Source organism: Siphateles boraxobius, unplaced genomic scaffold (assembly GCF_051911475.1).
Source record: "Siphateles boraxobius isolate OS27281-9 unplaced genomic scaffold, OSU_SipBor_1 22, whole genome shotgun sequence".
NCBI lineage: Eukaryota > Metazoa > Chordata > Actinopteri > Cypriniformes > Leuciscidae > Siphateles > Siphateles boraxobius.
In genome coordinates, this window is record NW_027508833.1 from 41,562,755 (window position 1) to 41,590,232 (window position 27,478).

The 27,478-nt window shown below is 47.0% G+C and overlaps 1 protein-coding gene across 1 annotated transcript in view; it reads right to left on the bottom strand.

Annotated features, from left to right (window-relative positions):
• unc79 (unc-79 homolog, NALCN channel complex subunit) overlaps window positions 1-27,478 on the bottom strand; it is a 103,047-nt gene that overhangs the window by 12,890 nt on the left and 62,679 nt on the right. The window contains 18 exon segments of the mRNA XM_077240201.1: window positions 1,137-1,175; window positions 1,262-1,402; window positions 1,498-1,625; window positions 1,627-1,799; window positions 2,168-2,269; window positions 3,754-4,830; window positions 5,873-6,022; window positions 6,096-6,261; window positions 7,563-7,745; window positions 7,817-8,106; window positions 16,306-16,374; window positions 16,506-16,685; window positions 16,771-16,972; window positions 17,048-17,229; window positions 18,080-18,237; window positions 20,851-20,999; window positions 21,561-21,640; window positions 21,725-21,860. Of these exon segments, the coding sequence (XP_077096316.1) occupies window positions 1,137-1,175; window positions 1,262-1,402; window positions 1,498-1,625; window positions 1,627-1,799; window positions 2,168-2,269; window positions 3,754-4,830; window positions 5,873-6,022; window positions 6,096-6,261; window positions 7,563-7,745; window positions 7,817-8,106; window positions 16,306-16,374; window positions 16,506-16,685; window positions 16,771-16,972; window positions 17,048-17,229; window positions 18,080-18,237; window positions 20,851-20,999; window positions 21,561-21,640; window positions 21,725-21,860 (3,605 nt within the window).

Here is a 27,478-nt window from a genome sequence, read left to right on the forward strand (position 1 = left end):
CGCAGGTTTGTAATTCCTTACAAACCATGCCTAAACAAACTACTTGTCTTGTCTATAAATTTTGATGCAGAATTTTATTTTATCTTATCACTTTGGGTAGGTACGCGAACCAAAAAAATTCCACAACGCTTTATCTGTAGAGTGGTATAGGGATCCTCCATAGGGAGAGGCTAATTGGCACTTCAGCACTGCATTGTCATCGGGTCCAGGCGAAAGTCCTTCGTCAGATCTGGAAACGGCCTGGATCTGGCAGGCTGCGGGAAAACCTCGGGATAAACAAAGACACTAAAATTAGCGTAGATGCCATTCTTCTTATGATGTAACGAGTACATCAGGATTTAAGGGAAGTGTTCCCAGTTCCGGCTGACCTAATCTATGCAGCCTAATATTGAATTATAGGAGTCTATAGAGGTGTTATGTCTCCACACTATGGGCGTGCTGCAGGCCTACCATGCAGAAATGTAAGGAGACCTGAATGAGGATGGGGGAATTGGCCCACGCTGTAGCCGAGATGCGCCAGACCACAGATCGTTCTCGTTCAGGCCACCAAGGAGACGGCCAGAGCTGGCCACGGAAAGACACTTATGGTTAAATATGAGCGCACCTCGTACCAAGCGGTACAAAAACAGAGCGTCACTACACGTACTCCCCCCAAAAAATAAGGGGGACTGGGACGGCGCTCTCAACCACAGCCTTCAAAGAAACAGAAAAAAACGGATCTAAAATGGATCTGTTATTATTTCTAAAAAGGCTGCGGAAAAAAAGAGGTCCTGAAGCTCAATTTGTGACTCATGTGAGCCATCTGCTGGTGCACACGCAAATAACATCCGTCTACAATCTTCTCAGATGCAGGTTGAGATGCAGCCAAGTTATTAATTACGATGCTTCCTGTAGGGAAAACCGTTTTCATCTCTGAAAATTGCAGTTATTTTGTTTTCAAAGAGGAAAAAGTAAACAACATAGTTGTATTGTATAACGTAAACCATGCCTTTCAGCTATGAAAACACTTTCTTTATCAAAGGACTCAGCATTCAACTTAAACATTCACAGGTACGACTAGCATGGACATCGTAGACACAAGTTAACTCAGTCAGGAGAATAAACCTCAGACGTACATCTGTAAAAGAGTAACTCACCTTTCAGCCTGACCTGTGAAATTGGAGCTCGAGGCCAACCTGCAGAATTAAAGCAGAAAACTGAAAGAAAGCCACAGAGATCGTAGTGAACGTGTCTGCAGTCAACGGCTGTGATCCGAGCGTACCTGCCCACAGACTGCATGATCTCCAGCAGCAGCGGAGCGGCCAGATCCGGACTCAGGTGGATGAACATGGACAGAACCACCACAGCCAGAGCCAGAGTCTCCTCGTCATACTCCTCCAGAACCGCCCCGCAGTCCCGGCACCTGAGCAGATACACGCACAGATGAGGTACACCACATGCGCCACACTAAACCCTGACGCTCTCTCTCTCTCTCTCTCTCTCTCTCTCTCTCTCCACCTGTCAGCCATGTTCGTGGGCTGCTCATCGCTGAAGTCTTCCGGCGCTGGAACAAACATACTGGCGGTGCTCGGAGCCGATAGCAGACTCGTCTTGGTAGGACCTGCAAGAGTGAGGTGTAGAGTTGGGGCACAGACTCCAGCACACAGGACTGGTCATGATTAGTGGTGCTAAAGAAGACCGACCCGTGTCCCAGTTGCTGATGTTCTGCGGCGCGCTGGACTGATGCTCGAGCTGCCGCTTCATCAGCTGACTCATGGTCACGGCACCCAGAGAGCCTCGCTTCACCTGACGATACTGAGCTGGAGCAGGACACACACTTCAGAAGAAGCTCATGCATGACTTTACATTCAGAAATACTATCAATTTGAACTGAAATGAGCTGAAGAATGACACTATGGTCTTCAGTAGAGCTGCTTTACAGCAGAATTAGTCTCATATTTGATGAGATTTGCATAATAGATTCTGTTATCTTCCTGTTTATTACTGTGAAGATGCTTTGAATCATTCTGTATTGTATAAAGCGTTGTAGAAATAAAGCTGACTCGACTTGAATAAGCCCACATCTGGATTTGATCAAATCTCTCACTCTTACAGCACACATGAAGCCTCATGAAACAGAAGCAGTGGGCAATGTTCACATAAACACTGTTTCAGTGAAGATAGTTACTGGACACTGAGGAGCGATGGCTGGTTTCGGGGACGGCCGCCTCCAGAGCCGGAGCTGAGGCCGATTCTCTGGGATTCTCCAGGTTCGTCAAGGATTTCTCATCTGTGTGAATATCAAAACCTTCAGTCTCTGAACTCTGTGTGCAACCACTTCTGAACAATTGCAGAACACTGTAACATTAACACGTCCTCCAACAGGACCGTAACCAGTAGTCTGAATGTGCACTGTGCATTATGTGAACTATAGTGCCAGGATAGTTAGTCTCACTGTTTTTCTTCTGAAAGTCTTCTTATTCAAATTTATATTGTGAAAGACTTATCAAATGAAAACAGTATAAACTAGGGGTGTAACGAGACACAAACATGACGGTTCGGTACGAACCTCGGTTTTGAACAGGGTTCGTACAGATCCTGTAAAAAGAAATTCCTTTCAAGGACTTTTCAAGCACTACTTTTTTTGTTTTTTGGTAAATATAATGAAAATATAAGCTAAAAAAACATGCTGTGGACAGTGAGTGACTTGCCTAAGGTAAATGTAGTTACGTGAGATATTTTTCTCAAACTGTTTTATTTATGTCTTTTTATTGATGTGTTTAATAGTCGAAAATACTATTAAAACTTAATTTTGGTTAACATTGGTAACATTAACTACAGTGAATGATAGCCGTCTGTGTTTAGTGTTAGTGATTCATTTACAGCAAAACAAAAGATAACAATCTATGCTTTTATGTCCGAAAAGATTATTTTTAATAATATAATATTCATAATAAACTCAGAAGAGCTCAGTACAACTTGCGTATACTTGCTACTTGCTAACACATTGCTAAATCAGATATATGTGCAATATATGTGTACAATAACATTACAATGTTCGGCAATCTCTATAAATAGAACATTGGGTTTAATTAGTAATTTAATGAGATCTAATATATGTGTTAGTGCCGAGTATTTTCACGTGAGTAAATACATAGATCTGACTATTTTGTGTATGTACTTTAATGGTCCAGTGGTAAAACTTTTGCCAAGCGTGTCAGTGGTTCTGGGTTCTAATCTGCACTCGTACCGTTTTCTTTTTTTATTTCTCATCAAAACCAAATATGTTCATCAGTGGTTGTATATAAGGCAGGGACACGTTTACTGGAACGAATAGAGTCTCCGCAACCGATTGAAGCGCGTGTCCGAGTCAAGACTGTGCTCCAGCCACAAGAGAACACTGTATCCGCGCTACTGATCGCAGCGGCAACGACCACTTTGATCACTTGATTTTAAAAACAACACATTTCAGCGCTAGATCACCTCTTATTTCACAAAAGAACAAAATGAATGCTCTGCTAATTAACTGGAGATGTTTTATTTATTTGTATTGGTATATCCGTGCCGCGAGATGTTTCAAAAAGTGGTGGGACATGTCACAGCCGTCCCACCCACAAATTACGCCTGTGCCTGTGACTGACTGTGTTCGTCGTCTGACTGTATGCACTGAACCGTGACGAATACATGTACCATTACACCTCTAGTACAAACACAAATCGACAAAGACGTAGCGTGAAACATATCATATACGCTGTATAACCAGAGCGGACTGACCTGACTCTGCAGTCGTCTCACTCATCTTGTCCAGAGTGTTGAAGGTGATGTCCAGATACTCCCTCTGGATGGCACTGACGGCGATCTTCCTCTCTTTGCGCTGGCGTGGCACGATCTGAATCTTGAATTCGGCTTCGTCACTCTCATCGTCGTGTTTGGGCTCGCTGTCTCTCTCATCGGTCTCCTCGGTGTCCTCGTCTCCTGCCCGTTCTAGAGACTCCATGGGGATGTGGTGCAAGACCGACCGGCTCGAGGGACTGGGACTCGTCCCGCTGCTATCCTTCCTGCAGGAATCCTCCAGGGAAGCGTTTGGCATGTGCGAGGTCTTCCTGAAGAGATCCCTCTTCTGCTTGAGGGTCATGGTGCTCTCCTGCTGAGCCGTGGAGTCGGGCAGCTCCAGAGTCTCCGCTATCCGCTGGTCCCCGCTGCAGTCCTCCACGCTGACTTGCACCGCAGGAGCCCGGCCGGCCGACGGATCCTCAGCTCTGCTCAGCACTCCGCCGGGAAGCTTCAGCGCCTCAAACAGGTCCTCGTTGCTCTCCACGATGCGCAGAGGCGGCAGCGGCTCGAATATCAGCGAGTCGCTGTCGGACAGCGAGAGGATGGAGCGCTTCTCAGGGATGGAGGTGCAGTCTGAGGAGAGATCGATGAGATCCCGGTCGTCCTTGTCCAGTGGCGAGTCCAGGCCGGCGGGTTTGTCTTCAAAGGTCTCCATGCAGCTGAGACGCACCTCGGGGATGATGGGCCTGACGCTGGAGCCGCTGCGGTCGGTGACGGAGTGGCCGTTGGAGGAGTCCTTCCCGTGGTGCTGCGCTCGGTGCTGCTGCCGGCCGATGGAGGAGGACGAGGAGGGCTGGAGCGCCGGAGGACCCTGCAGGTCACAGCGGTCGATGCAGGACTTGCGCCGGTGCTCGTCCAAGTTGAAGAGGATGGAGTCGGTGTTGCCGATGTCCAGAGACTTCTGCTTGTGCATGGCCTGCAGTCTCTTCTTCCGGCTGCTGCCGTCCTCTCGCCCGGAGTACAGCAGCGTGTCCTGAAGCGCACCGCCCTCCTTGTACTCCGCCAGCTCAATCTCACCTGAAGAAGAGGACAAGAGATGATGATGCAGGCATGTGAGAGCACACGCATCTGTCCAGGCTAGAGATAAGCTGGTATATGGTAATGCAATATATCACGATGAATACACAAGATAAGCATGAACGAGTGAAGGAGGCATTGTGCCGCATTATAAATCAGGTGCAATGCAGCGCCAGACGCGACGCTAGTGTGTTTTGCTAGTTTCAGCACAACGCAGTTTTCATTTTCACGTCTTGCGCCACGCTGTTTAAATAGCAAATGCATTTGCGTGCCCACGGGCTTCTGGTCTGAAAATGAGGTGTGATCAGGCTCATTGATGGTGCGGTGCTATTTTGAGCCAACTGAAATAGACTGCCTATAGGCGCACATAACAAACATGCTCTTTAAATACAAAAAAAGGGCAATAGGCAAATATAGTTATTTTGCTTTAAATAAGGTTTTTATGACATCACAATTTTTTTAATTACCACCAATTTCAACATCACGAAAACCAATACTATCCTAACTAGGATAAATAAAACAGACTCAATGAAGACAAGTAAACAGTCAGTGATAAAATAAGATAAAGAAACTAATAACAAATAACAACACAGCAAAATACAATAAAACAAAGACACAAATGAAATAGACCTACCTGAAAAACTTCAAGCACTAGAAATAAGAAATACTACATAAATTGAATAAAGTTATCAAATGTATAAAAAACACTGTAGTCTTTACAGTGTAAATTACAGTGTAGATTAATCCTTATTAAAGTTACAAAAGTTATTCAGTCAAGATCAGTGAGGGATTTTCTGTTTTTCTTTGATTATCATTAATGACAGAAAGCGGCAGGTTTATTATTAGACTGCTGTCACTTTAAGAGCGAACAGATCCAATTCATACACATACATCTTTCTCAACTGTTTACAATCTAGCAATGTTATTTTTCTAGTAATATTTACATATTTTAATACGAGTACTCGTTTTTGAGATCAGTACCATTTTAATGTGGACTGAAAATATGAATAATGACTATGAAAGTGTGATACGCCACACTCACTCCTCTGAGCGCTGAGCTCCACGGGCTGATACTTGACAGACTTGCTGCCGCCGATCCTCTTGAGACGAGCGAAGAAGGTCTGCGACTCCTTACTGCCGGCTCCCGTCGGCGTGTCATGGATGTCGGACTCGTCGAACACGCTGTCCTCCTCTGCGCGGGAAACACAGGGCATTAATGCAGCAGACGACAGCGAGCGCTCGGGTCTGAGCTGTAGATCTCGTACCTTTCTCCTTCTCGCTGTAGCGGCTGATGTTGGAGGTGTCGCTGTACAGCGGGCCTGCAGACACATGCGACCTGCAGCTGTGGTACTGAGCGTTCAGCGTGTTGATGGTGATGTGGATCAGATGGAGCACCACGTCTTTACTCATGTCCATATCTCTGTACGGATACTGAAACACAGCCAGACTGATTAATGATGACTTACACTGGGACTGAGCAAAAACACAGATGGAATTAAGCCGGTGTTAATGCTTTTAAATCAATAAAATGCATGTTGTTTTCACGGGAGAGATCACTCATATTGCACTTATATTTAGGTTTAAGAGAAATCATCAGACAGTTGTGTGATAGCATTCGGCTTACTGTTTCCAGGAGGTTTCTAGACCTTGTGAAGTGAGGATGTGTTTTATTTATCCTAGTTAGGATAGTATTGGTTTTCGTGATATTTAAATTGGTGGTATTTAAAAAAATTGTGATGTCATAAAAACCTTCTGAAGACAGTCCTGGATGTGACCAAAACTAAGGCATCATATTGAGTTGATTTCATGTCATGTTGTTCAGTGTGTGTCTGCAGGAGCGTCATTAACCAGCATTAATCGCTTCTGCCATTCACAAAACTGGATAATGTTATTCAAGTAACTGTAATTCATCACAGTAAAATCAATTTAGAAAGTAAATGATGTGATAAAAATTTTATCCACTGAAAAACATGCAATTCTGCTTCAATGAAATGTGAAAATGTGCCGGCCATTAATATTTTTTACCGACCATGAAACAAAATCATTGCAATTGGACATTGCAAAAACAGGCAGGTAGATCTGACAGAAGTTTTCAGGCACAGAAATGTAATAACGTAAGCAATATAAAATAACACTGCATAGTCTTCACTGTAAAGTAAACCTCCTTATTAAATCATCCTTATTGAATTACAAAAGTTATTCAGCCAAGAGCAGTGAGTAATTTTTTTTCTTTGTCTTCTGTTGTTTGATTAACATTAAAAACACAGATAGCAGCAGAAATATTAGGCTGCTGTCACTTTAAGAGCTAATGCACGGATCCAATATACTGATGCACATGCGTTTACTTTCTTAACTGTTTACGTTCACTTAAGACGTAACCGACTATGTTTACTAGGATACTCGCTATTTTTTGACATAATTTTGTGTGAATTTGTCAAGACGACGTGAAAGAAAGCTCAGTTTAGTGTTCACGCGCTGTCTGAGATGCGGCTTTCTGTGTAATGGAAACGAGTAATGGAACAAGAACCTTTTGCGTCTCCTTGCACTTGGTTTAAATTGTCAAGGATTAAACTCTTGTGATGATGCAGCAGTGTCAAGTCAACTGTACTGAGCATCGTTCACGTTAAAATTCATAAAAATGTTACCTGCCAATTGGCGAGTGACACGGTTTCATTTACTCACCAACGCCGAATTTTACTTGCATTTATTAACATTCTGCCCCGGATGGATACCTTGTAGAGGATGACGAGCAGGGCTTTGAGCCACATCTGTCGTATATGAGGCTTGAGGGCCCACAGCGAGCAGCGCGGCGGCTCCTGGAAGTTGGGCCTCAGCTGAGGACACGTGCAGTACTTCAGCACCTGCACCACCAGCGGCAGCAGCTGCTTCCCCAAACCAATGTTGTAGTCCATCACCTGAAGAGACCAACACAAGCAGTCTGACCACCGGCCCGCTGGGAGAGGAGCACGCAGACAGCTGAACTCACCTGAGCAATCCCTGCGATGAAGGCGTTGAAACAGGTGGAGGAGCGCATCTTCTGCGGCGTGATCATGAAGCAGCCCATCTGCTGATCGTATCCCAGCAGCACGTACAGATGCCGCTTCACTGTGTTGAAGGCTTTGGCACTGGCGATGTCCGCCTCGGCACTGCTTTTGTCTTTGGCCATGAACTTCATGAGCACCATGATGAGCTGGTGGACGGTCTGGTGGTCGATCCCGGCGTCCTCCGGCAGCAGGTCTTTAATGATGGAGTCTTCCTCAAGAGGAGAGCTCTCGCCTGCAGGACAAGAGGTGACGGTTACGGTCTTCTGCAGACACTGTATCTGATGATTAATATACAGCGCGGTTACGGTCTTCAGCAGACACTGTACCTGATGATTAATATACAGCGCGGCTACGGTCTTCTGCAGACACTGTACCTGATGATTAATATACAGCGCGGTTACGGTCTTCAGCAGACACTGTACCTGATGATTAATATACAGCGCGGCTACGGTCTTCAGCAGACACTGTACCTGATGATTAATATACAGCGCAGTTACGGTCTTCAGCAGACACTGTACCTGATGATTAATATACAGCGCAGTTACGGTCTTCTGCAGACACTGTACCAGATGATTAATATACAGCGCGGCTACGGTCTTCTGCAGACACTGTACCTGATGATTAATATACAGCGCAGTTACGGTCTTCTGCAGACACTGTACCTGATGATTAATATACAGCGCGGTTACGGTCTTCTGCAGACACTGTACCTGATGATTAATATACAGCGCGGTTACGGTCTTATGCAGACACTGTACCTGATGATTAATATACAGCGCGGCTACGGTCTTCTGCAGACACTGTACCTGATGATTAATATACAGCGCAGTTACGGTCTTCAGCAGACACTGTACCTGATGATTAATATACAGCGCGGTTACGGTCTTCAGCAGACACTGTACCTGATGATTAATATACAGCGCGGTTACGGTCTTCTGCAGACACTGTACCTGATGATTAATATACAGCGCAGTTACGGTCTTATGCAGACACTGTACCTGATGATTAATATACACCGCGGTTACGGTCTTCAGCAGACACTGTACCTGATGATTAATATACAGCGCGGTTACGGTCTTCAGCAGACACTGTACCTGATGATTAATATACAGCGCGGTTATGGTCTTCTGCAGACACTGTACCTGATGATTAATATACAGCGCGGTTACGGTCTTCTGCAGACACTGTACCTGATGATTAATATACAGCGCGGTTACGGTCTTCAGCAGACACTGTACCTGATGATTAATATACAGCGCGGTTACGGTCTTCTGCAGACACTGTACCTGATGATTAATATACAGCGCGGTTACGGTCTTCAGCAGACACTGTACCTGATGATTAATATACAGCGCGGTTACGGTCTTCTGCAGACACTGTACCTGATGATTAATATACAGCGCGGTTACGGTCTTCTGCAGACACTGTACCTGATGATTAATATACAGCGTGGTTACGGTCTTCAGCAGACACTGTACCTGATGATTAATATACAGCGACGTTATGGTCTTCAGCAGACACTGTACCTGATGATTAATATACAGCGCGGGTACGGTCTTCTGCAGACACTGTACCTGATGATTAATATACAGCGCGGTTACGGTCTTCTGCAGACACTGTACCTGATGATTAATATACAGCCCGGTTACGGTCTTCTGCAGACACTGTACCTGATGATTAATATACAGCGCGGTTACGGTCTTCTGCAGACACTGTACCTGATGATTAATATACAGCGCGGTTATGGTCTTCTGCAGACACTGTACCTGATGATTAATATACACCGCGGTTACGGTCTTCAGCAGACACTGTACCTGATGATTAATATACAGCGCGGTTATGGTCTTCTGCAGACACTGTACCTGATGATTAATATACACCGCGGTTACGGTCTTCAGCAGACACTGTACCTGATGATTAATATACAGCGACGTTATGGTCTTCTGCAGACACTGTACCTGATGATTAATATACAGCGCGGTTACGGTCTTCTGCAGACACTGTACCTGATGATTAATATACAGCGCGGTTACGGTCTTCAGCAGACACTGTACCTGATGATTAATATACAGCGCGGTTACGGTCTTCAGCAGACACTGTACCTGATGATTAATATACAGCGCGGTTACGGTCTTCAGCAGACACTGTACCTGATGATTAATATACAGCGCGGTTACGGTCTTCTGCAGACACTGTACCTGATGATTAATATACACCGCGGTTACGGTCTTCAGCAGACACTGTACCTGATGATTAATATACAGCGCGGTTACGGTCTTCAGCAGACACTGTACCTGATGATTAATATACAGCGCGGTTATGGTCTTCTGCAGACACTGTACCTGATGATTAATATACAGCGCGGTTACGGTCTTCAGCAGACACTGTACCTGATGATTAATATACAGCGCGGTTACGGTCTTCTACAGACACTGTACCTGATGATTAATATACAGCGCGGTTATGGTCTTCTGCAGACACTGTACCTGATGATTAATATACAGCGCGGTTACGGTCTTCAGCAGACACTGTACCTGATGATTAATATACAGCGCGGTTACGGTCTTCTGCAGACACTGTACCTGATGATTAATATACAGCGCGGTTATGGTCTTCTGCAGACACTGTACCTGATGATTAATATACACCGCGGTTACGGTCTTCTGCAGACACTGTACCTGATGATTAATATACAGCGCGGTTACGGTCTTCTGCAGACACTGTACCTGATGATTAATATACAGCGCGGTTACGGTCTTCAGCAGACACTGTACCTGATGATTAATATACAGCGCGGTTACGGTCTTCAGCAGACACTGTACCTGATGATTAATATACAGCGCGGTTATGGTCTTCTGCAGACACTGTACCTGATGATTAATATACACCGCGGTTACGGTCTTCAGCAGACACTGTACCTGATGATTAATATACAGCGACGTTATGGTCTTCTGCAGACACTGTACCTGATGATTAATATACAGCGCGGTTACGGTCTTCTGCAGACACTGTACCTGATGATTAATATACAGCGCGGTTACGGTCTTCTGCAGACACTGTACCTGATGATTAATATACAGCGCGGTTACGGTCTTCAGCAGACACTGTACCTGATGATTAATATACAGCGCGGTTACGGTCTTCTGCAGACACTGTACCTGATGATTAATATACAGCGCGGTTACGGTCTTCTACAGACACTGTACCTGATGATTAATATACAGCGCGGTTATGGTCTTCTGCAGACACTGTACCTGATGATTAATATACAGCGCGGTTATGGTCTTCTGCAGACACTGTACCTGATGATTAATATACAGCGCGGTTACGGTCTTCAGCAGACACTGTACCTGATGATTAATATACAGCGCGGTTACGGTCTTCTGCAGACACTGTACCTGATGATTAATATACAGCGCGGTTATGGTCTTCTGCAGACACTGTACCTGATGATTAATATACAGCGCGGTTACGGTCTTCAGCAGACACTGTACCTGATGATTAATATACACCGCGGTTACGGTCTTCAGCAGACACTGTACCTGATGATTAATATACAGCGACGTTATGGCCTTCTGCAGACACTGTACCTGATGATTAATATACAGCGACGTTATGGTCTTCTGCAGACACTGTACCTGATGATTAATATACAGCGCGGTTACGGTCTTCAGCAGACACTGTACCTGATGATTAATATACACCGTGGTTACGGTCTTCAGCAGACACTGTACCTGATGATTAATATACAGCGCGGTTACGGTCTTCTGCAGACACTGTACCTGATGATTAATATACAGCGCGGTTACGGTCTTCAGCAGACACTGTACCTGATGATTAATATACAGCGCGGTTACGGTCTTCAGCAGACACTGTACCTGATGATTAATATACAGCGACGTTATGGCCTTCTGCAGACACTGTACCTGATGATTAATATACAGCGACGTTATGGTCTTCAGCAGACACTGTACCTGATGATTAATATACAGCGACGTTATGGCCTTCAGCAGACACTGTACCTGATGATTAATATACAGCGACGTTATGGCCTTCTGCAGACACTGTACCTGATGATTAATATACACCGCGGTTACGGTCTTCAGCAGACACTGTACCTGATGATTAATATACAGCGACGTTATGGCCTTCTGCAGACACTGTACCTGATGATTAATATACAGCGACGTTATGGCCTTCAGCAGACACTGTACCTGATGATTAATATACAGCGACGTTATGGCCTTCAGCAGACACTGTACCTGATGATTAATATACAGCGACGTTATGGTCTTCAGCAGACACTGTACCTGATGATTAATATACAGCGACGTTATGGCCTTCTGCAGACACTGTACCTGATGATTAATATACAGCGCGGTTACGGTCTTCAGCAGACACTGTACCTGATGATTAATATACAGCGACGTTATGGCCTTCTGCAGACACTGTACCTGATGATTAATATACACCGCGGTTACGGTCTTCAGCAGACACTGTACCTGATGATTAATATACAGCGACGTTATGGCCTTCTGCAGACACTGTACCTGATGATTAATATACAGCGACGTTATGGTCTTCTGCAGACACTGTACCTGATGATTAATATACAGCGCGGTTACGGTCTTCAGCAGACACTGTACCTGATGATTAATATACAGCGCGGTTACGGTCTTCTGCAGACACTGTACCTGATGATTAATATACAGCGCGGTTACTGTCTTCAGCAGACACTGTACCTGATGATTAATATACAGCGCGGTTACGGTCTTCTGCAGACAATGTACCTGATGATTAATATACAGCGCGGTTACGGTCTTCTGCAGACACTGTACCTGATGATTAATATACAGCGCGGTTACGGTCTTCAGCAGACACTGTACCTGATGATGAATATACTGCGCGGTTACGGTCTTCAGCAGACACTGTACCTGATGATTAATATACAGCGCGGTTACGGTCTTCAGCAGACACTGTACCTGATGATTAATATACAGCGCGGTTACGGTCTTCAGCAGACACTGTACCTGATGATTAATACACAGCGCGGTTACGGTCTTCAGCAGACACTGTACCTGATGATTAATATACAGCGCGGTTACGGTCTTCTGCAGACACTGTACCTGATGATTAATATACAGCGCGGTTACGGTCTTCTGCAGACACTGTACCTGATGATTAATATACAGCGCGGTTACGGTCTTCAGCAGACACTGTACCTGATGATGAATATACAGCGCGGTTACGGTCTTCAGCAGACACTGTACCTGATGATTAATATACAGCGCGGTTACGGTCTTCAGCAGACACTGTACCTGATGATTAATATACAGCGCGGTTACGGTCTTCTGCAGACACTGTACCTGATGATTAATATACAGCGCGGTTACGGTCTTCTGCAGACACTGTACCTGATGATTAATATACAGCGCGGTTACGGTCTTCCGCAGACACTGTACCTGATGATTAATATACAGCGCGGTTACGGTCTTCCGCAGAGACTGTACCTGATGATTAATATACAGCGCGGTTACGGTCTTCTGCAGACACTGTACCTGATGATTAATATACAGCGCGGTTACGGTCTTCAGCAGACACTGTACCTGATGATTAATATACAGCGCGGTTACGGTCTTCTGCAGACACTGTACCTGATGATTAATATACAGCACACGGTCAGAGGAGCCGACCGCCTTACACCACCTTAGGAGCGAATACTATAAATGGCGTCCTCGTCTACACCAGAGAGGAAATCTTACTACTTTTATCCCGGTCTCGAGCCTGCTGTCTACAGGGGAATTTACCAGAGGACTGTAATGGATTGATTAGGAATCCCAGAACTCTCCTCTGACCAACCAGTTTTTAATTCTTGGAGATATAACTCCTGTGATTTATCGGGATATTAGCCTACACTTCATCAGTATGCAGATTGCCCCACTCGATCTATGCGCACCTTGGACAAATGCTTTGGCAATATAGCAGATGTCTTTAAGGCTGTGTTCGACCCCCCATTGGGGAAGTCCGATCATAACATTATACATTTGCTATCCAAATATCAGGCCAAGCTAAAACAAGAGAAACCAGTGACCAAAGAGATAAACTGTGGATGGATTAGAGTAAAGGGGAGCTTAGAGACTGTTCTTTGATGCATGTGATAATGTACATGAAATCACTAACACTATCACATCTTATATACATTTTCGTGAAAATAATTGTGTTAAAACAAAAACTATTCGAATTTATCCAAATAACAGATTCTGGCACACTAAATATCTTAAAATGTGCCTTAATGAGAAAAAAACTGCTTTCAAAAAAGGTGGTGATGAACTGTTAAGAGAAAAAAAGAAAGGAACTTGGAAGTCAAATTAAGAAAGCTAAATTAGATTATAATAATATGGTTGAAATTAGGTTATATATGGGTAATGCAAACCAGGCATGGGAGGGTCTAAATACTATTATGGGGAGAGAAACTAGGAAACCAATGTATTCTTCACAAGGTGTATCTTTTGCAGAAGATCTGAATGTCTTTTTTAGTAGGTTTGATGGTGGACCGCGTAAAATTGATTGTGATAGAATATGCCTTAACATTCCTACATATGAGCCTATTATTCTTAAAGAGTATACAATTATAATTATAATTAATTATAGGACTGATGTTAATTTTAATTGTGGCTAGTCTCGCTAGTATTAAGCCAAATAAAGCACCTGGTCCAGGTGGATTAAAGGGTCAAGTGCTAAAGGATTGGGCTGTTCAGTTGACTGGTGTTTTTACTCAACTGTTTCAGCTCCTGTTAAATACTAAGGTGGTCCCTAGTTCATGATAATTATAAAATATTGTTCCGGTACCGAAAATATCTAATGCTACTCAGTTAAAGGATTTGAGACCAATAGCTCTTACATCTATTTATGATAAATGCATGGTAAGAGTGCTAACTAGGCATATTATAGGACTGATGTTAATAAAGATTTAGACCCCTGCGGTTTGCTTATAAGTGAGCTAGGGTCACTGATGACCCACTTTAACCCTATGCTATTTAGAGTCCGAACATATTCAAAAGACCACAGATTATGCCAGAATTTTAGGATTAAATACAATTAAGATAGATGTTATTTTACATAGATTACTTGATTTGGGGGTGAATGGTGGCTTAATCTGGTGGATTTCAGACTTTCTTTTAAATCGCCCACAAAGAGTTCTTGTTAATGGTAAAGTTTCAAAGACAATAGTTACCTAACCTAACACGGGAGTACCACAGGGAACTATATTATCTCCTTTATTATTCTCATTTTACTTAAATTAATTTAAAAATCACAATACATATTTTAGTCTACTTAAATTTGCTGACGGTTTGTCACTTGTAGATTTATTTTTTTATAATATTCAAAACACTGTAAATAGGTTCATAATCTGTAAATCTGAAAATGTCTATTCTGACAAACCAAACTGTGATAGTTTTATTCTCATATATTTATATTTATATTTTTATTTTTTTTATTCTTATAATTTGTAGTATTATGTTTCATGTTTCATGTTGTATTTGTATTTGTATAGTCCACTGGAAGCCTCAGTACCAAAACAAATTCCTTGTGTGTGCAAGCACACTTGGCAATAAAGCTCTTTCTGATTCTGATTCTGATTGTCTGCCTTTTGTACAAAGGTAGAACTGAAATAAATAAATTGTATCATAGTTATATAAATTCCCAGCAGAAATGGTGATAATTGAGGGCACTAGTGATTAGTAGAAACAAATGTGAATTGAGTATTGTTGGAAATGTGGATTACCGGTATGTTTTTAAATAGGCAATGCAGAGATTGCATCTTATTCGGAGGCTAAAACACTTTGGCGTGTGCAAGAATATTTTAGAGATGGTCTATAGGAATCTTGTGGAGAGTATTATGTCTTTTAATATGATTATGTGGTATGGAGTTCTGACTGTTAAAGCAAAGCAGAGATTGTCTAGGGTGGTTAATGAACTAAATGAGATATATTTATCAGAAGTTAAACAAAAAGCATTGGTTATTATAGAGGATTCTTCACATCACGTACATTCTAAATTTCAATTGTTTACCATCAAGGAGACGTTTTAGACGACCTCAGGCGAGTAAAAATTGTGTCAACTGCAGTTAACAATGAAGGAACTAAACTAAACTAAACTACATTTAGTCGGTCGCCTGATTGCTTTGTCTGAGCGTTGAGGCACACACTGATGGATGAGGAGAGACTGATGTTCGAAGATCAGAATCAGATATTATACAACGTATGTCATTGGTTTTTCGTTCTTCAGTTGCATTGTGTTGAGTTGTGTCACGTTCACTGTAGACACATTCCCTGAGCCACTGTTACAGCATCAGCAATGAAAGAATATCTGTGTAAGTGAGCCATGAATGGCTGTCAGCGGTGTGTGTGCTGTGTGTGACATGCTCTACCTGTCAGCACTTTCTCCAGCATATTTCCCAGTATGGGTGCCGACTGCTCCTGTCTCACGAGTCTTAGAGCTGAAAGAAGAGATACAGGACTTCTATGGTGAATTCACAGACAAATACTTGAGCAAAACACTGATTCCTCTGTTAATCTCTGTCAGTGAGGAGTGCGTGACAGATACTGACGGTCAGATTCATAAACTCACGCAGTTTGTTGCACAGCGTCTCCGGGAGTGAGAAAGCCCGTTTGGACTCGGTCGGACCCCTGACGCTGTCCCGCAGCGAGCGGACGCTCTTCTGCCGGTTGCGGGCAAAGCGAGCGCGTCGGATCTTCCACATGGCGGCGTCGCTCAGGTTGGCCACGTTCGTCCGCACCGCAGTGATGGCTGACACAGTAAATCACACATGAGCAGCACGTCTGTGTGATCGATACACACGCTACGGATGCTTGACCCGTCTCAGCACACTCACTTGTAGGGAAAGGGAACTCCTTGTTGCAGTCCAGGTGCAGCTGCGCCTCCAGCGACAGCGTCTCGAAGCGGTTGACGAAGAACTCCCAGCTCAGCGCGGGAATCTCCGGCTTCAGCGAGTGCAGCAGCAGCAGTTTGCTGAGGATCACGGGACGGTCCCGCACCACGGTGTCGAACTGGAAGTCCAGGCACAGACACAGGCCCTAGTGGAGACACACACACACACACACGTCTGGCTCTGTGAGGTCACATGACTCGAGGCGAGGCGCGGCGCTCACCTGCAGCGCGGGGCGTTTGACGGTGTCCAGCAGCAGCCGGGCTCGGGTGGCCACGGCCGGGTTGACGTCCTCCACGCTGGCCAGGAAGCAGCAGAAGGCGTGCGCTAGAGAGTACTTCAGGAGGTGGCTCTTCGTCACCGAGCCGATGTCCAGAAACCGGCACAGCACCGCCACCCGCTCCACTGGAAGAGACGGAAACATCAGCAACATCTGCCCGATGACATCACTGAGGCCATGATCACTAGCGTGCTGCCGCTGCGGTTACTAAGATGTGAAAGATTTTGTTTGCCATTATTCAGGACAGGAGAGTAAGTGAGGCAGGATCGGGAGAGGGCCTCGGATCGCCCGAAGCACAACTGCGCTACATGACGAGGCGCTGCGTAAGGGTCTGTGTGTGGTTATTATTGTGTTCTAGGTGTTTTTTTGTTCATGTCTGGTTTTCAAGAGGCCCTGTTAACACCTGGCATTAAGAAGCGTTTCGGTCGATCAGATCACAAGTGGACGACACTAAATACAGGTGTAAACAGGGTCTAATACGTTTTGAGCTTGTCCCCTTCCAGAGGCATTTGAAAACGTCCGGTTATGGTTATAACCTCGTTCTCTGAGGAAGATGAGTGAGACCTACACTATGGGAAACGCCTTTTTCGTGGTCATCCATGAAGCTCTATACAATCACGCCTATCAGGCCAGCGCTCCGGGGAGACCCCAGCCCTTCTTATATAACCCTAACCCTAACTGTTAGTGATTCATTAATGAAAATGACACGTTAGGTTTTACATTTACAGACATTCTCCATATGGAGTTGATGTTGATAACAGCAGTTTAGCGATAGTGCTGACTGATTAGCAAAAACCCCTAATCCTCTTTATCTGGTGGTGTTTGTGTTAGTCGATGTGTGTGAAAAGCGCACAGGTCTGACTCCAGCTCACGGTCACAGCGTCTCTCTGTCAATCACCATAAGAGGCTCACATTAATCCTGCCGGCGGGCGACAGTAACCGTGGCAATAGTGTTTTAGGAAAGATCAGTCAGACCTGCTTGGAAGCGGATCTTCCAGTCCTGGCTGTTGAAGCTGCTGTCCACCAGCCTCCAGAAGATATCGGCTCCGTGAGACAGAGTGAGCGCGTGCAGGAGCTGCGGGACGGCCAGAGACGCCAGCTGGCAGAACTCAGACCTCAGCATGGCCCACAGACTGCACACACACACACACACACACACACACACACACACACACACCACATCACATGAGCAGTGAATCACACACACACACACACACACACACACACACACACACACACACACACACACACACACACACCACATCACAAGAGCAGTGAATCACACACACACACACACACACACACACGTCACATGAGCAGTGTATCAGACACACACACACACACACACACACACACACACACATCACATGAGCAGTGTATCAGACACACACACACACACACACACACACACCACATCACATGAGCAGTGAATCACACACACACACACACACACATCACATGAGCAGTGTATCAGACACACACACACACACACACCACATTACATGAGCAGTGAATCACACACACACACACACACACACACACACACACACACACCACATCACATGAGCAGTGAATCACACACACACACACACACACACACACGTCACATGAGCAGTGTATCAGACACACACACACACACACACACCACATTACATGAGCAGTGAATCACACACACACACACACACACACACACACACACATACACCACATCACATGAGCAGTGAATCACACACACACACACACACACAAAACACGTCACATGAGCAGTGTATCAGACACACACACACACACACACACATACACACACACATCACATGAGCAGTGAATCACACACACACACACACACACACACACACACACACACACACACACACATACACCACATCACATGAGCAGTGAATCACACACACACACACACAAAACACGTCACATGAGCAGTGTATCAGACACACACACACACACACACACATACACACACACATCACATGAGCAGTGAATCACACACACACACACACACACCACATGAGCAGTGAATCACACACACACACACACACACACACACACACACACCACATCACATGAGCAGTGAATCACACACACACACACACACACACGTCACATGAGCAGTGTATCAGACACACACACACACACACCACATTACATGAGCAGTGAATCACACACACACACACACACACACACACACACACACACACACACACACACACACACACACACACACACACACACACACACACCACATGAGCAGTGAATCACACACACACACACACACACACACAAAACACGTCACATGAGCAGTGTATCAGACACACACACACACACATACACACACACATCACATGAGCAGTGAATCACACACACACACACACACACACACACACATACACCACATCACATGAGCAGTGAATCACACACACACACACACACACACACACACACACAAAACACGTCACATGAGCAGTGTATCAGACACACACACACACACACACACACATACACACACACATCACATGAGCAGTGAATCACACACACACACACACACACACACACACCACATCACATGAGCAGTGAATCACACACACACACACACACGTCACATGAGCAGTGAATCACACACACACACACACACACACACACACACATCACATGAGCCATGAATCACACACACACACACACACACACACACACACACACACACACACACACACACACACATCACATGAGCAGTGAATAACACACACACACACACACACATCACATGAGCAGTGAATCACACACACACACACACACACACACACACACACACACACACACACACACACACACACACACACACACACCACATCACATGAGCAGTGTATCAGACACGCACACACACACACACACACACATCACATCACATGAGCAGTGAATCAGACACACACACACACACACATCACATGAGTGCATAAACTGCAGTGAATTATAACATCAGAGAGTGTTATTGTTGTTCTGTAAAGATATTTTACGAAAGCAATCATTGAGTAATGTTCCTGATGTTGGTGTTTTAGCTCATTGTTTTATGAGTGATAAAGTGTGTGTGAGTGTGTGTGTGTGTGTGTGTGTGTGTGTGTGTGTGTGTGTGTGTGTGTGTGTGTGTGAATCTTCTGCTAGTGTTCAGGTGAAGAATGAGGTGATTTAAGACATGAAAGTATTTTGGGTAGTTTTAGTGAATGTGAAATGAACTGCTGTGAAACCTAAATTATTGTAAAAAAAAAATCAAAAATGTTTTTTTTTTATAAAACTTACCCACATTCATAAAAATGGAGTATGAAGTTGCTAGAATAAAATACTTTGTTTGTTTTTTTTAAGCAGAGGCTTTGTTATTTCTTTTGATATTTAGCATATTCAGATATTCACACAACAGAATACTCTGAGGGCCATTTAAGTTTTGTGAAAATTATCAAAAATGCTGGCGGGGAAAAAGAGTTAAAATCTTATTATTAGTCTTTAAAGCCCTCAAAAACCTGATCCCTCTGTATTTAGCTGATCTGTTACTTGTAAAAGTTTTGTATGTTCATTGAATGTTTTGCTTTCCTGCTGATAGCTTATATTTATTACACAGCGGTTTGGTTGTTTTTGACCATGCTTTATAAATAATCTTTGATAGATTGAATACCAACTGATTATAATCAGTCATGATGTGATTTTCCTCTGATGGCCGTTCAGTGAGTGGGATAAAGGGATACCTGGGAATGAGCATCTTCTCCTGTATGTAGGCCAGGAACTGAGGCTGGTCTTTCCTGGCGTGATAAAGGCACCCTCCGTGCAAACACAGGATCTTCAGAACACTCAGCATGTTGAAGAGGATATCCGGCTCTTCGAACTTACTCATCTCCTGCCAGAGAGGGAAAGCAGAATCGTGAGTCACATGACGCCGCATGCGCCCCCTGACCCCAGCGTGACCTTTAACCCCTGACCTCAGTGTGACCTTTACCCCTGACCCCAATGTGACATTTACCCCCCTGACCCCAATGTGACCTTCATCCACGTGAACCCAGGGTGACCTTTACCCGCGTTACCCCAACATGAACTTTACCCCCTGACCCCAGGGTGATCTATAACCGCCTTGTCCCAGCGTGACTTTAGCCACTCAAATCTTGGCTTTGCCTGATACCGCCCCTGACCCCCAGTATGATCTTTACCCCCTGACCCCAGTATGACCTTTACCCCCTGACCCCAGTCTGACCTTTACCTGCAGCAGCCAATGGTCCCAGTATGACCTTTACCCCCTGACCCCAGTATGACCTTTACCCCCTGACCCCAGTATGACCTTTACCCACCTGACCCCAGCGTGACATTTACCTACAGCCGCCCATGGTCCCAGTGTGACCTTTACTCCCTGACCCCAGTGTGACTTTTACCTACTGCCGCCCCCTGACCCCAGCGTGACCTTTACCTGCAGTACAGTGTACAGAAGCTTGAGGGAAACAGGAAGCTGCAGGTACGAGAACTTCCTGTCGGCGCAGTTCTTCAGCGCTAAGGAACAGAACACACTGATGCTCAGAAACACAGATCTGTGAGCGTGTGAATGTGGGATGAAGGGAACGATGAGACACGTACGAGGGATCTCAGGAGAGGGATTGTGGCTGCCGGGGTTTTCCGAGGGAGGTTCTCCTTCACCGGCTCCGTTTTCAGATCGGAGGCTGAAATCAGCTCGAGGGAAAACCAAACTGTCCTCCAGACACTCGGAGGGTTCCTGTGGAATACACACCACATGCTGAAACATCTGGAGCATTCTCTCACATTCAGGAGAATGATGTGATAACATGTAAAGAGGTTTTTCAGTTCTGTTCCTGACCGCCCGATGCAGATCTCACACAAAACTAGAAAACATTTTCTCTGCCTAGTAAGACGTTATCTGATTGGCTGGTTTTACAGCACTGCCTGGAGAAGGAGCACACGTGTGTTTGACTCAGTCGCTCTGGAAACTAAGGCTGTGTTCCACTCGACCATCAGTAGAAGAGTAGGGCACTTCACAGGACACATGAACAGCAGCATTATTTAACAGTTTTGATAAGATGTTTCAGAGTACAGTATGAACTAAAGCATGTCAGAACTGCACAGTATAGGTAACTAAATAGTTTACTTTTAATTTTACTTTCTATTCTTCCCCTCAGTTCACCGGCCACTTACTCTCATCTCATGGAGAAGTGGATGAATTTGCATGTTGTAAATCGAACAACTCTGAATCTCTGCGCTTTGTGTTTGAGAGTGAGTGAGTGAGTGAGTGAGTAGTGAGTGAGTGGGTGAGTGAGTGAGTGGGAGAGTGTGTGAGTGAGAGGGTGGGTGGGTGAGTGAGTGAGTGAGTGAGTGGGTGAGTGAGTGAGTAGTGAGTGGGTGAGTGAGTGTGTGAGTGAGAGGGTGGGTGGGTGAGTGAGTGTGTGAGTGAGAGGGTGGGTGGGTGGGTGAGTGAGTGAGTGGGTGGGTGAGTGAGTGAGTGGGTGGGTGGGTGGGTGGGTGAGCGAGTGAGTGGGTGGGTGGGTGGTTGAGTGAGTGGGTGGGTGGGTGAGTGAGTGGGTGAGTGAGTGGGTGAGTGAGTGGGTGGGTGAGTGAGTGAGTGAGTGGGTGAGTGAGTGGGTGAGTGAGTGGGTGAGTGAGTGAGTGAGTGAGTGAGTGAGTGGGTGAGTGAGTGGGTGAGTGAGTGAGTGGGTGGGTGGGTGGGTGAGTGAGTGGGTGGGTGGGTGGGTGAGTGGGTGGGTGAGTGAGTGAGTGGGTGGGTGGGTGAGTGAGTGAGTTGAGTGAGTGGGTGGGTGAGTGAGTGGGTGAGTGAGTGGATGAGTGAGTGAGTGAGTGAGTGAGTGAGTGAGTGAGTGGGTGAGTGAGTGAGTGAGTGAGTGGGTGAGTGAGTGAGTGGGTGGGTGGGTGAGTGAGTGGGTGGGTGGGTGAGTGAGTGAGTGGGTGGGTGGGTGGGTGGGTGAGTGAGTGAGTGGGTGGGTGAGTGAGTGAGTGGGTGGGTGGGTGAGTGAGTGAGTTGAGTGAGTGGGTGGGTGAGTGGGTGAGTGAGTGGGTGAGTGAGTGGATGAGTGAGTGAGTGAGTGGGTGAGTGAGTGAGTGAGTGGGTGAGTGAGTGGGTGAGTGAGTGAGTGAGTGAGTGGGTGAGTGGGTGGGTGGGTGAGTGAGTGAGTGAGTGGGTGAGTGAGTGGGTGGGTGGGTGAGTGAGTGAGTGAGTGAGTGAGTGAGTGGGTGGGTGAGTGAGTGGGTGGGTGGGTGAGTGAGTGAGTGAGTGGGTGGGTGGGTGGGTGAGTGAGTGAGTGGGTGAGTGAGTGGATGAGTGAGTGGGTGAGTGAGTGGGTGAGTGAGTGAGTGAGTGAGTGGGTGAGTGAGTGGGTGGGTGAGTGAGTGAGTGAGTGGGTGGGTGAGTGAGTGGGTGGGTGGGTGGGTGAGTGAGTGAGTGAGTGAGTGAGTGGGTGGGTGGGTGGGTGAGTGAGTGAGTGAGTGAGTGGGTGAGTGAGTTGAGTGAGTGAGTGAGTAGTGAGCGGTGGGTGAGTAGTGAGTGAGTGAGTGAGTGGGTGGGTGTGGGTGGGTGAGTGAGTGAGTGAGTGGGTGGGTGGGTGGGTGAGTGAGTAGTGAGTGTGGGTGGGTGGTGGTGGGTGGGGGGTGAGTGGGTGAGTGAGTGAGTGGGTGAGTGGGTGAGTGAGTGAGTGAGATGAGTGATGTGGTGGGTGAGTGAGTGGGTGAGTGAGTGAGAGCGTGTGTGAGTGGTGAGTGAGTGAGTGGGTGGGTGAGTGAGTGAGTGAGTGGGAGTGTGGGTGGGTGAGTGAGAGTGAGTGGGTTGGGTGAGTGAGTGGGTGGGTGAGTGAGTGGGTGTGTGAGGAGTGAGTGAGTGAGTGGGTGAGTGAGTGAGTGAGTGAGTGGGTGGGTGGGTGGTGGGTGTGGAGTGTGAGTGGGGTGGGTGGGTGGGTGAGTGAGTGAGTGGGTGGGTGGGTGGGTGAGTGAGTGAGTGAGTGAGTGAGTGAGTGAGTGGTGAGTGAGTGGGTGGGTGAGTGAGTTTGAGTGAGTGAGTGAGTGAGTGAGTGAGTGAGTAGTGAGCTGGTTGAGTAGTGAGTGAGTGAGTGGTGAGTGAGTGAGTGAGTGAGTGGGTGGGTGGGTGGGTGGGTGAGGTGAGTAGTGAGTGGGTGGGTGGGTGGGTGGCAGATTGAGTGAGTGGGTGGGTTGAGTGAGTGAGTTGAGTGAGTGGGTGAGTGAGTGAGTGAGTAGTGAGTGGGTGAGTGAGTGAGTGAGTGAGTGAGTTGAGTGAGTGAGTGAGTGAGTGGGTGGGTGGGTGAGTGAGTGGGTGAGTGAATGAGTGAATGGGTGAGTGAGTGAGTGAGTCGGTGAGTAGTGATTGGGTGGGTGGGTGACTGAGTGAGTGAGTGAGTGGGTGAGTGAGTGAGTGAGTTGAGTGAGTGAGTAGTGAGTGGGAGGGTGAGTGAGTTGAGTGAGTGGGTGAGTGAGTGAGTGAGTGAGTGAGTGGGTGAGTGAGTGAGTTGAGTTGAGTGGGTGAGTGAGTGGGTGAGTGAGTGGGTGGGTGAGTGAGTGAGTGGGTGAGTGAGTGAGAGGGTGTGTGGGTGAGTGAGTTGAGTGAGTGGGTGAGTGAGTGAGTGAGTAGTGAGTGGGTGAGTGAGTGGGTGAGTGAGTGAGTGAGTTGAGTGAGTGGGTGAGTGAGTGGGTGAGTGAGTGAGTGGGTGAGTGAGTGAGTGGGTGGGTGAGTGGGTGAGTGAGTGAGTGAGTGGGTGAGTGAGTGAGTAGTGAGTGGGTGAGTGAGTGGGTGAGTGAGTGAGTGAGTGGGTGAGTGAGTGGGTGAGTGAGTGGGTGAGTGAGTGGGTGAGTGAGTGAGTGGGTGGGTGTGAGTGAGTGAGTGAGTGAGTGAGTAGTGAGTGGGTGGGTGGGTGAGTGAGTGAGTGAGTGGGTGACTGAGTGAGTGAGTTGAGTGAGTGGGTGAGTGAGTGAGTAATGAGTGGGTGGGTGAGTGAGTTGAGTGAGTGGGGTGAGTGAGGTGGGTGTGGTGAGTGAGTAGTGAGTGGGTGGGTGGTGAGTGGGTGGGTGGGAGGGTGAGTGGGTGGTTGAGTGAGTGAGTGAGTAGTGAGTGAGTGAGTGAGTGAGTGAGTAGTGAGTGGGTGGGTGAGTGAGTGAGTGAGTGATGGTGGGTGGTGAGTGAGTGAGTGAGTGAGTGAGTTGGTGGTGAGTGGGTGGGTGAGTGAGTGAGAAGTGAGTGGGTGGGTGAGTGAGTGAGTGGGTGGGTGGGTGAGTGAGAGGGCGGGTGGGTGAGTGAGTGAGTGAGTAGTGAGGTGGGTGGGTGAGTGAGTTGAGTGAGTGAGTGAGTGAGTGAGTGGTAAGTAGTGAGTGGGTGGGTGAGTGAGTGAGTGGGTGGGTGAGTGAGTGAGTGAGTGAGTAGTGGGTGGGTGAGTGAGTGAGTGAGTTGGTGAGTGAGTGGGTGGGTTAGTGAGTGAGTGAGTGGGTGAGTGAGTGAGTGAGTGGGTGGGTGAGTGAGTGAGTGAGTGGGTGAGTGAGTGAGTGAGTGAGTGGGTGAGTGAGTGAGTGGGTGGGTGGGTGGGTGAGTGAGTGAGTGGGTGGGTGGGTGGGTGAGTGAGTGAGTGGGTGGGTGGGTGGGTGAGTGAGTGAGTGAGTGGTGGGTGAGTGAGTGGGTGGGTGAGTGAGTTTGAGTGAGTGAGTGAGTGAGTGAGTGAGTAGTGAGCGGGTGGGTGGGTGGGTGGGTAGTGAGTGAGTGAGTGAGTGAGTGAGTGAGTGAGTGAGTGAGTGGGTGGGTGGGTGGGTGAGTGAGTAGTGAGTGGGTGGGTGGGTGATTGAGTGAGTGGGTGGGTTGAGTGAGTGAGTTGAGTGAGTGGGTGAGTGAGTGAGTGAGTAGTGAGTGGGTGAGTGAGTGAGTTGAGTGAGTGAGTGAGTGAGTGGGTGAGTGAGTGGGTGGGTGGGTGAGTGAGTGGGTGAGTGAATGAGTGAATGGGTGAGTGAGTGAGTGAGTCGGTGAGTAGTGATTGGGTGGGTGGGTGACTGAGTGAGTGAGTGAGTGAGTGGGTGAGTGAGTGAGTGAGTTGAGTGAGTGAGTAGTGAGTGGGAGGGTGAGTGAGTTGAGTGAGTGGGTGAGTGAGTGAGTGAGTGAGTGAGTGGGTGAGTGAGTGGGTGAGTGAGTGAGTTGAGTTGAGTGGGTGAGTGAGTGGGTGAGTGAGTGGGTGGGTGAGTGAGTGAGTGGGTGAGTGAGTGAGAGGGTGTGTGGGTGAGTGAGTTGAGTGAGTGGGTGAGTGAGTGAGTGAGTAGTGAGTGGGTGAGTGAGTGGGTGAGTGAGTGAGTTGAGTGAGTGGGTGAGTGAGTGGGTGAGTGAGTGGGTGAGTGAGTGAGTGGGTGGGTGAGTGGGTGAGTGAGTGAGTGAGTGGGTGAGTGAGTGAGTGAGTAGTGAGTGGGTGAGTGAGTGGGTGAGTGAGTGAGTGAGTTGAGTGAGTGGGTGAGTGAGTGGGTGAGTGAGTGGGTGAGTGAGTGAGTGGGTGGGTGAGTGAGTGAGTGAGTGAGTAGTGAGTGGGTGGGTGGGTGAGTGAGTGAGTGAGTGAGTGAGTGGGTGAGTGAGTGAGTGAGTTGAGTGAGTGGGTGAGTGAGTGAGTAGTGAGTGGGTGGGTGAGTGAGTTGAGTGAGTGGGTGAGTGAGTGGGTGTGTGAGTGAGTGAGTAGTGAGTGGGTGGGTGAGTGAGTGGGTGGGTGGGTGGGAGGGTGAGTGGGTGGTTGAGTGAGTGAGTGAGTGAGTGAGTAGTGAGTGAGTGAGTGAGTGAGTGAGTAGTGAGTGGGTGGGTGAGTGAGTGAGTGAGTAGTGGGTGGGTGGGTGAGTGAGTGAGTGAGTGAGTTGGTGAGTGAGTGGGTGGGTGAGTGAGTGAGTGAGAAGTGAGTGGGTGGGTGAGTGAGTGAGTGGGTGGGTGGGTGAGTGAGTGAGTGGGTGGGTGGGTGAGTGAGTGAGTAGTGAGTGGGTGGGTGAGTTGAGTGAGTGAGTGAGTGAGTGAGTGAGTGAGTGAGTAAGTAGTGAGTGGGTGGGTGAGTGAGTGAGTGGGTGGGTGAGTGAGTGAGTGAGTGAGTAGTGGGTGGGTGAGTGAGTGAGTGAGTTGGTGAGTGAGTGGGTGGGTGAGTGAGTGAGTGAGTGAGAAGTGAGTGGGTGGGTGAGTGTGTGAGTGGGTGGGTGGGGGAGTGAGTGGGTGGGTGGGTGAGAGTGAGTGAGTGAGTAAGTGGCTGAGTGGGTGGGTGGGTGAGTGAGTTGGTGAGTGAGTGGGTGGGTGAGTGGGTGAGTGGGTGGGTGAGTGAGTGAGTGAGTGGGTGAGTGAGGGAGTGGGTGGGTGGGTGA